The 10,355-nt window shown below is 40.3% G+C and overlaps 1 protein-coding gene across 1 annotated transcript; it reads right to left on the bottom strand.

The window, feature by feature from the left end:
* Window positions 1-4,791: 4,791 nt before the first annotated feature.
* LOC131218615 (GDSL esterase/lipase At2g23540-like) lies at window positions 4,792-9,605 on the bottom strand. Its single transcript, XM_058213263.1, has 5 exons — window positions 8,897-9,605; window positions 8,224-8,354; window positions 7,262-7,510; window positions 6,210-6,465; window positions 4,792-5,064 (listed from the first exon to the last, which is right to left on the bottom strand). The coding sequence occupies exons 1-5, from the start codon at window positions 9,150-9,152 to the stop codon at window positions 4,841-4,843; spliced, it is 1,116 nt and encodes a 371-aa protein (XP_058069246.1). The 5' UTR covers window positions 9,153-9,605; the 3' UTR covers window positions 4,792-4,840.
* Window positions 9,606-10,355: the final 750 nt, after the last annotated feature.

Raw genomic sequence — 10,355 nt, 5'->3', positions numbered from 1 at the left:
ATGTCTAACCGGTGGCCATGATGGATAATTGAAATGAACCAAAATGTCCAAATTCAAAAACAAATGTCTATTAGCCATTGTCGAGTTGCTTGTTTGTGGCCCACCCAAGGCACAAAATTTCTTTAGTTTTGGTCAAATCTACATTTTAATAAGCTTATTACAATCATTTTGTCAAATATCACGTGTATATACTAATTCAATATATTAAAATTAATTTAATCAATTAAAATCATGTTCCTATAAATGTGCTAATGAATTTCATTTTATTCAAACTAAAGGCACTAAACATAGTTCTTGAAAATCCAGTGCATTCTAAATTACAAACTGCCAAACATAACTGCATATTCCAATTAACATCAATTCCATGATAATTGTGATTCAGATTCCAATTCATTCCAATACAAGCTCCCAAACGAGTGAATCCCTATTTCAACATATATAGGGATTCAACATATATATATATATATATATATATATATATATATATAACCTTATTTTTTTGTCTTTTTTTTTATATATATCTTTTTAGTCTACAAGACTTTGCCTCTGTAATTGGTGATCACTGGTAAGTGGTAATTGCGAGAAAACTCTTATTGGCACCATTTTAACAATGAGATCAGTGGGGCCCACTATTTTTATTTTTATTTTTTGTGTGACATCCACTCCATCTATTAGGTGATCCCTTTTCTATCACCCAATGAGGCTGAAAATATGTAAGATCAACAACTCAGGTGGGCCACAACACATGAAACAATTAGAAGAGTTCATTGAGCATAGGTTTGTGTGTAGGAGGACCACCTAAGTTAGAATGCAGTTATTTCTTATTTTTTTATTTTTCTATATCCATTCACCATAATGTGTATAATTTGATTGGATTGCACATGCCCTGAACGGTGGGCCCACAGGTCTCAGGTGTTATACATGCTGCACTACCTCCCCCTAACAGGAACTTCCTGTGGGCATAAGCTGTGGGGCCCACTATCATGTCTGTATAAGCTGTGGGGTCCACTATGATGTCTGTGAGAAAATCACTCTTTCCAACGGTTTACCAAGCTCACAATAGGACAGGAGCCCATATGTGAGATATAACCAAAATTAAGGTGGGCCACATGACAGAAAACAATGAGAATAGAAATGCCCACCATTGAAACCTTTCCATAGCCATCATGATGTTTATATGTCATCCAAACCGTTCATAAGATTATTGCCATTGGGATAAACTAAAAAGTCAAATATTAGAGTGATTCTAAACTTTTGTGGCCCACAAAAGTTTCAATGGTTTCAATTCCCACTGTTTTTTGTCAAATGGTCCACCTGCTTTCTGGATCCTTCTAATTTTTATACTCTGTGGGGCCCACTGTAATGTGTGTATCTTATCCATGCTGTCCATCCGATTTTCCAGCTTGTTTTAGGGCATGATCCCAAAATTAAAATATATCCAATTCTCAAGTGGACCACACCATAGGGAACAGTGGGGATAATGACATCCACCGTTGAAACCTCCCCAGAGCACACGGTGATGTTTATTTGTCATCCAACCTGTTCATAAGGTCACAAAGACCTAGATGAATGGAAAACATAAGTATCAGCTTGATCCAAGACTTCTTTGGCCCTCAAGAAGTTTTCAATTGTAGGCGTTAAATCCCCACTTTTCTTATGATGTGGTCAACTTGAATATCAGATATGCTTTGGTTTTGAACTCAAGCCTTAAAATGATCTGGAAAAATGGATAGACAGCGTGGATAAAACACATACATCATGGTGGGCCATAGACTCGTGACACATAGCCTAAGAATTCCCTTGCTATGTACTACGCATGCACTTCCAATAATCCAAACCGTTAATACGATTAGTCTCAATTTTGTATGATGGTTATGTAACCAACAAAATCTCTTTGATTGGATTACTTCAGCCATTTTGAAATTTGGGTTTTATATTAGAAAAATAGATGGTCAGCACAACCTCTATGTAATCAAACGGTTGAGATATACAGTCTGAAAAACTTTTCAGGAATCCCCCATCCAAGACAAGAAGTACTCAATAAACGGTTTGGATCATCGAAAAAAGACCCAATTCGAATCTAAAGTCCCGAAATATCACATTGCAATACAATGTCCGAAGTGCTCCTTTCTTTTATTTGGATTAATCCACTTCCTATTTAGTCACCATAACCATGATTTATGATAATGTATCAAGACACCATCCATAATGAAGTTGTTTGTCCCATATCATAATGGGTACTTTGTACGGAAACCATCCCATCCACCCACTTGCATTTGGACTCATCGGTGTCCACATCACCCATCCGAAGCATCCACACCGTCCAATCAACTGTGCACAAATTACATCAGTCAGATGATCCTAAACTTCTGTGGCTATATCTAACTTATCATCCATTAATTGCATGCAATGATTGAGAGTTGCTAGACAAGTTGGATCATCTGATCGGTATAATTTTTTTAAGGCAATTTGTGAAGAGTGAACTAGACCTAATGGACGGTCTAGATAAGTGATTTGGATACTTATGAATTTAAATTCTACTGGGCAGAGAACATGGTTTCCATACACTTAAACTATAAATGAATTTTTATCATGCCCACTGATTTTCATGCAATTTAACATAACCACTCAAAATAAATAAATAAATAAATAAAATAAAATAAAATAAACCTTTAAATATCATCACCCACATTTTTAGAGTTCTCTTTATTTTACTACTTTATGTCAAAGTCATGTGCATCCATTGCCTATTTTTTAAAAAAATGATGAAAATATTTCTAAGAAGTGATCATATCTCTCCTTACATTGATGGAAGAATCAGTCCATATTACAATCTACCGTCTTGAAATGATCCATATCATTTTCCACCCACTCTTCAACTAATTAGAATTTGTCGTCTACTATTTGAACACTCCAAATAACTTTCTACCTACTTTTGAATGTGCCGAATTCCAAATCACCTAATATTAAACAATATATGTCATTGTCTACCATCGTAAAACGATTGATATTGTTATCCATGTACTTTTTAATGTTCCACATTGCTTCCCTGTTACCACTTCTTAAATACATTTTCATCGATTTTAGAAATAGGTTAATGACTTTTACATAGATTTTATGGAAAGTGGTACAAGAAAGAGACTCTCAAAATGTGGGTGGTTAATGTTTAAAGTTTTTTATTTGGGTGGTTTTTTCTAGTTAGGCTAAAATATAGGGGTTATTTCATAAAACTAAGGCGGTTAAATATGCTAAATGAAAACTCATTACGGTCTGGCCTTCTCTTCTATCATTTGCATTTTTCTTATTTTCGAGTTTTTTTATAATTTTTTTTTATTGTCATCTTTGTCAATTTGGTGTGATGAGTTGTAAAGTGGTTGTTTGTAAAGTGATGGTTGAAATGTTTTGGAAGAGTTTATCCAATTCACATCAAGTACATTGAAAGGTAAATTTTTGAAATTATAATGAAAATCATGTGATTTTATTTCACATGAACTCCGACAACCATCTATTCATAACTCACAGTTGTCTCTCTCACACTCTTTTATCCAAATACAAGTTGTTAAATATTGACGCAGGGATGAACGTCATAAGGTCGATCACCTTCTTCTTTACGGATAACTACTCCAAATTCACGAAACTTCTCTAAACTCCTTACATAGACTTCTCAAATTCACGAGGAAAAAAAGAAAGAAAATAGAAATAAATTCTAATAAATTCAAATTTTGATTAATGAATTAAAAAAACGAATTCACAACCAACTTACTATTTATCTTGATGTCTACTAGTGCGCAAGGTTTTCGGCCAAAAATAGTAATGGACCTATTTGGCTTCTCCAAACCGTTCTCATAATTATTCTAAGCACTTTTCATATTAGACACAACTCCTAAGTCAGCTTGTGTAACCCAGCCTAGCAGGATTGGTTGGCTAAAGTAGCTAGTTCTTCCCCAAAATTATATATTTTATGTCCGATAAATCATTCCAGATTGTGAGATACGCCCGATCTAATGTCTGGCGGTCCGAATCACTTCTGTCATCGATCGGGCCTTTTCTAATCCATCTAGGCCATGAAAATATCCACGACCCGCTCTACCTCAAATACAATACGCTGACTCTTAATATTAGATTGCCATATTCCAATAAATTTCAATTGCAAGCTACTAAAGATGACTAATGATTTTTATTCATATGAATTTTATGATATAGCTTATGCATATCAAACACACTTTCAAAAATTTTAAGGGACTACTTGAGATGACATGGAGTACTAGCTTGAATAATGCCCTGATTACGCGGCCCACCTTATTGGATGTATTATATCCACATCATCTATCTATTTTACCGGATCATTTTAGTGCATGATCTCAAAATTAAGGTAGATTTAAATCTCAGGTGGACCACACCATAGGAAAACAGTTGTAATTGAATGCTCACCCTTAAAAACTTCCTGGACAACCACACGATAAAGCCCACCCGATGAATTGTGCGCCCGGATATTTCACCTGTTTGAATGGTCACGTGTGGCACTCATGTACTACTATCTAGGCCATTCAAATTGTCGGCCACATCATGGATGGCGGATATACTCCTAACATAACAACAATCAAGAAATCCTAACCATCATTTTGGAGTGCCCATCAAAGTCATGATCATGAGATAAATGTCCAGAAAATTACTAAAGGCCCGCGGGAATATAGCATTAAGAAGAAAACATGTCTGCTATTTTTATAATGCAGAACATGGTGCTAGATAGAAGCAAATCATCATCGGTGCCACTACAACGAAGAAATCTGAGGTAGACCATTTTCATTCACATGATCACAAGAGCTCACGAGGACTACAATCATAGATCTCGAAGCCGCCGGAGATTCACCGGCGATATGTGCTTGGCGTCGCCGTCGATCAGTTGCTTTGCAATTATGATGTTGGCTGCCTCACTTGGATGGTATGGATCCCAGAAGACGTACTTTGAACGGTCATCACATAAAGAAGAGGTGGGCCCACATGGGATGATCCCTTGGAACTGGCCTCCATTGCCACAGCAAGCAGTGCTTGATGATCGAAATCCTGAGGAGTTGTAAAATAATTGAGATTTTGTTAAGGTGTAACAGATTAAGGGTCTTGATGCTAAGATGGACAGTGGGCCAATGTACATGAGCCATACATGCAACCCAATTTTTAGACCGTCCAAATTGTGGGTCCCATTGATCGTGGAGCGTAGCCTGAAGATGGCACTGATTGCTCAATCATAAACCGTCTGATTCTGAGAGTTAAGTTTGGATTGTGGATGATTGTCATCTCAACCGTCTATTCCATGCCCACTGTTTGGATGGTTAGGAGCATCTGATTGGTGTCACTTCTAGGCGATTCTTGGTCTGCATCAATGGCCATGATTTGGATAGTCCAGATAACCATGCATGAAAGTAGAGGTGGGCACGGGACAACTCGATCTGGCTAACTCGACTCGTCCGACTCGGTTCGGATCCAACTCGACATAACCGAATGGGTGAGTTGGTCCGAACCGAGTAAGCTTCACCCAATCAAACTTGATCTAATTTACTCGGCTCAATTTGAAATTTGACTTAACCCGACTCTTGAACTCTACCCCGACCCGATCCCAACATCTTTCTCCTTCCCCCATCCTCCTCTTTCAAGCCTGACAACCGCCCACCACCATCACCCTTTTCCTCCCTCCCTCCCCTCCCTCCCTCCCTCCAAACCCGATAACCACCCACCACTACCACCCTCCTCCTCTCTCCACTCCCTCCCTCCCTCATCTCTCAATTCGACTTGGTGCCAACTTGACTCAACTCGATACTCTTGATTGGATCAATCCCACCCAGACCGAACTCAGATTGAGTCAGGCATGCTGGACTTGGTATCAAGTCGGATCAAGTTCAGGTCAGGCCTATTTCAAAACCGGATCGAGCCGAATCAACCCTAGCTCGGTCCGACTCAACTCGATGCCCGACTCTACATGAAAGCCATACAATTCCATGGCCCACCTATGATGGCCAATCAACTGTTGGATGACAGATGAATCATTACAATGTGACAGGAGCTGTCCATTTTGCAAGAACGGTTGTGATGACCCGATCAGGTGACGATCTTATCCAATGGTCCAAGATAGCAGGTGGGCCATTGATATATTCTATCAACGGATGGAAAAAAAAAAAAAAAAAGGGCTAGAAATGGATGAGAATGTGACTAACCATATTTGGCGTAGTTGGTGATGAGTTCCAAGACCAGATCATACACGTTCGCTAGGACAAACGTGGCCCCCGGTAGATTTTCATTCAGCTCCGTTAGTAAATCTCTCAACCGTCCATTGTATTGGACAGCCAGCTGATTTGGCAGCTTCACACATTCATCTACGCTGAGTCGGTTGATTGTCTTTTGATAGGGGATGCAGCCGATGGGCCCCACATTCCCTATCACGAACTTTCGAGCGTCCAACCTGTAGAGCCTCTGTCATTGTCATCACGGCCCACCTTGTGAGATATCTAGATAAACCGACGGATGGATAGATGGGCGGATGAAAAAGAGCAGGCAATAATCGAGCTCTGTGGGGCCACCGTGATGCGTGTGTGAAATCTAGTCCGTCCATCAGTTGCATCAGCTTGTTTTAGGAAATCTTTCTATAAAATAGGCTAATAAAAAACTGAGGTGGGCCACACTACAGGGAACAATGAGGATGAGACCAGCTACGGTAGAAACATTTGTGGGACCATCGTGTTGTTTATATGACATCCAACCAGTTCATCAGGTGGGCCACATCAGGACTAGAGATAATCCACAAAATCATCCTGATTCAAAACTCAGATAGGAAACACCGAGTAAATTGATAGGTTTTAGCCTTTATTATTTATTTTTCCTCGTGTGTGGCCCACCTAAATTTTAGGTCTAGCATCTTTTGTTTTTACGGTGAAAATGAGTCTGTAAAACTAATGTACGGAGTAGATTTTATAGAAAAATGAATGTGGGCCCCACAGATCTCGGGTGTTGTATCGAGTGACAGTCCGGTCCATCCATAGCCGTGCATTGCGTGGACCCACCCTCAAAAGGCAGGCCACACGGTTATTTGGTATTTATGTTTTTTCTTGAATGAAACATCACGTACGTCTATAGCCCATCTGATAAATGGACGGGCCTGATTTTTGGACCAGGCATCTACGTAGTGGGCCCATCTGATGCATGTCTTAAATGTCATGTAGAGGCTCGTTCAGGCTAATCAGAACCGTTAAAAGTAGACTTAATGACTTACAGTAAGTTGTGACCGTAGATTGCTGATCATATGATTGATGAAACCATCAGGAGTCTCAGATATCCTCTCTCCAATGGAAATGACCGGTAGGAGATAGTTGTTGAGGAAGTCATTTGCACCAATGGTGATTGAGAAGATGGACCTCTTCATTACGTAATCTCTTGCTTTAGATGCACCCAGCAATCCATCCAACTGCTTTCTAGTTATGTTGAAGTAGTCAATCTGGATATCCATTCCCAGCCTCCCAACCTGCAAAACCAAGGGTTCAGATTTAGTGGGTCCCACCCTGATGGACCCACTGCATCTTAAAGAGATTTCGTTTGCTCCACAGGTAGTCTGTCGGTGCTGGATCCGATCCGAACATCTAGTGGATCCAATCTCTAAATGCACACCGTTTGAAAATCACATTGATCAGATAATCGTAGCCGTCAGCTTCTCCGAATGAATATCTTTTCATCTGGACCGTATATTCAACTTCCAGTTTCATTATGCTTAAAATTGGCCGTTGGGTCTGATTTTCAACTGAGGTCCATTCCTTGTAAGTAACCATTAAATGGATGGTCTTGATCCAACATACTGACCTTCCATGGTTTAGTTACTGGGCCACGATTGTAACTTTCTGATCCAGCGTGCCTGAACGCACAATGCAGAAATTTACAAAAAAGAGGATTCTACTCGGAAAATGTGCAAGTTTGGGACATGTGTGCAAGATCCAGTCGCTTCATCAGACGTGTACCAAAATAAACATGTACTACCATAAAAACAACAGCCAGAAAATTTTCGGGTGGGCCACACATGTACTTTGAATGTAGACCGAATGTAAGTTTCTTTTAACCGTCGGTTAAACTTGTGGCAGACCTCATGTGGCCAGCCTGATTTTGTGTCATTACATGTTTATGATGGATCCTGAGTGATGAACGGCCCAGATTTCATTTCCCATGATTAGAGAAAGAGGAAATTACGAAAATCCTGCCAGTTTGGTTCATGATACCGCCACCACCAGAAGCATAGTTCACCCCATTCAGTATGGCGGACCCTGTGGCGTTTGGGGACAGAAATGGTATTGCGTAGTTCGGCTGGCCTAGTTCCTCTCCTGTAACACCATCAGAAAAGGTAAACCAATGTGAAAGAAAAGTATAAATCTGAACCGTTCATTCGGTGAGCACACTATGGATTCCTATGGTACAAAATATTTGGGTCATTTGGTAGATCCGGTAGGCCCCACTATGCCTTAGACGGATCTACGGTTCACATTCAATGTATAAAAAAAGTGTGTACATTGGCTGATCATAATCATCAGATCGCTGTGACTTTTGCACCCAAGCCCATCAAAGCAGGTGTCCCACATGAAGATAGGTTACGATCACTGAAACGGGCCCACATATCATACAGTCAAGACCCCAAAGACTACCCTTTCAGGTGGTCCCGTGTACTACAGCTAATGAGCAATTCCAGTCAGGGCGGGTCTCAGGTGGACCGTGAACAGCCCAAGCTCGGCCCATTTAAATCTCGGGTCTAAAATGGAAAATGCAAACAACATTGTACATGAAAATTCCCATGCAAACATTATATTACATGAACATTTCTCCTTCCTGTACCATACATCCACAACTAGAGAAACACATAAATCCTCACCGACAAGATCGCCGATCGTCCGCCCATTAGTATACCGTCCGGTAGGATTCCCTCCCGACGCATTAAAATCGACACCGTTAGGCCGGATGTTCGCCTTCGAGAGCGTCGACAAGTAATTATTATTCCCGGCGTCCACTAACGAGTCGCCGAAGATGAAAGACGCCCCGAGACCTTGATTCGCAGCCCTAATAAATGGGCCCCACATGGAAAAGACCATCACCACCATCACAACCCTAGAAAATGTGTCCATGGCCATGACCCAAAACTTACCTTATCATTTGTGAAACCCCTTACATAGACATTGAGAGTTTATACAACTCTCCATGAAAACTTGTAAAAGGAGTCTAGTGATGTTAGTTGGTTAGTGACCCATTTTTAGTAGGAATGAGAGAGGGTTGATGGGAAGATTTCAAGGGGTAGTTCATCAACGCTAGGACTCTGGTATTAATCACTTATGGAGTTGGGAACCTCTGTAAGCAATAGTCAGAGTGGTTGGTATACTTGAACATGTTTGAAATATTAATTTATGGATGTGTTGGTTGATTTTTAGGTGCCATTTAGGTGGGCCACTTTGCACCAAGGTTTTAAATCAGTGTATCGGGTATCTATCGCTTTTGTTCACCAGCTCTACGACAGTTAATGGTCCATATTGCTCCTTTTATTGAGTTCTTTGGGGTTATTACGGGCCGAGATTGTCGGTCGGGCTTTCGAGCCTAGCTTGACACGAGATGGATTCAGGCTTAAAATTCAGGCTTGTTTCTCAATCATTGATCTTGTAATGAGTTGTTAGGGGTCAGTACCGGCGGGGATTGTCTGTCAGGCTTTCATGCCTAGCTCGCTTTGGGCTAGAGTATCAAGTCTAGTGTTGGGCTCAGGCTTAAAATTCAAGCTCGTTTCTTAATCAATTTGAGATTGGACCATCTATAACAGCCCATTAGCCAGACCCCTCCCGGCCCATTAGGATTTGCAAGCGTAATTTTATAATATACACCATGCAGAAAATTTCTCATTTTCTCTTAGTGTTATTGCTCCAAACCACACCTCCTATCTATCTATCTATGCTCCAAGTGGACCAACCCTCAGGCTCGAAGACTAGGCTCGCCGCCCGTCCTGGTCTATGTCTATGTCGAACAATATGGGCCAGGCTTAAATGGAGTTTGGTTCGGGCCTATGTTGAACAATGCAGGCCGGGCTTGGACAGAGCTTTGCCTGGCCTTAATCTGGACCGTTGGCACCCCTAAAGATTGGTACAGTTGTGTTATTCATGGGTGATACCGGTATGTATCGGCCATATGTATCAGTTTTGGACGATACTTTAAACTTTCTTTGCACCATTATAGCAAATATAAAATCTTGCGATATTTTCACGGGAAATTCACCAAATGATAATACTGCGATAAATTTGTGAGATTTTAAAAAACTTGGTAGTGTTTTAATTTTTTGCACTTTTTAAGATTTT

This window comes from Magnolia sinica, chromosome 11, assembly GCF_029962835.1.
Source record: "Magnolia sinica isolate HGM2019 chromosome 11, MsV1, whole genome shotgun sequence".
NCBI classification, from domain to species: Eukaryota; Viridiplantae; Streptophyta; class Magnoliopsida; order Magnoliales; family Magnoliaceae; genus Magnolia; species Magnolia sinica.
This window is presented reverse-complemented; position numbering and strand designations above follow the sequence as displayed.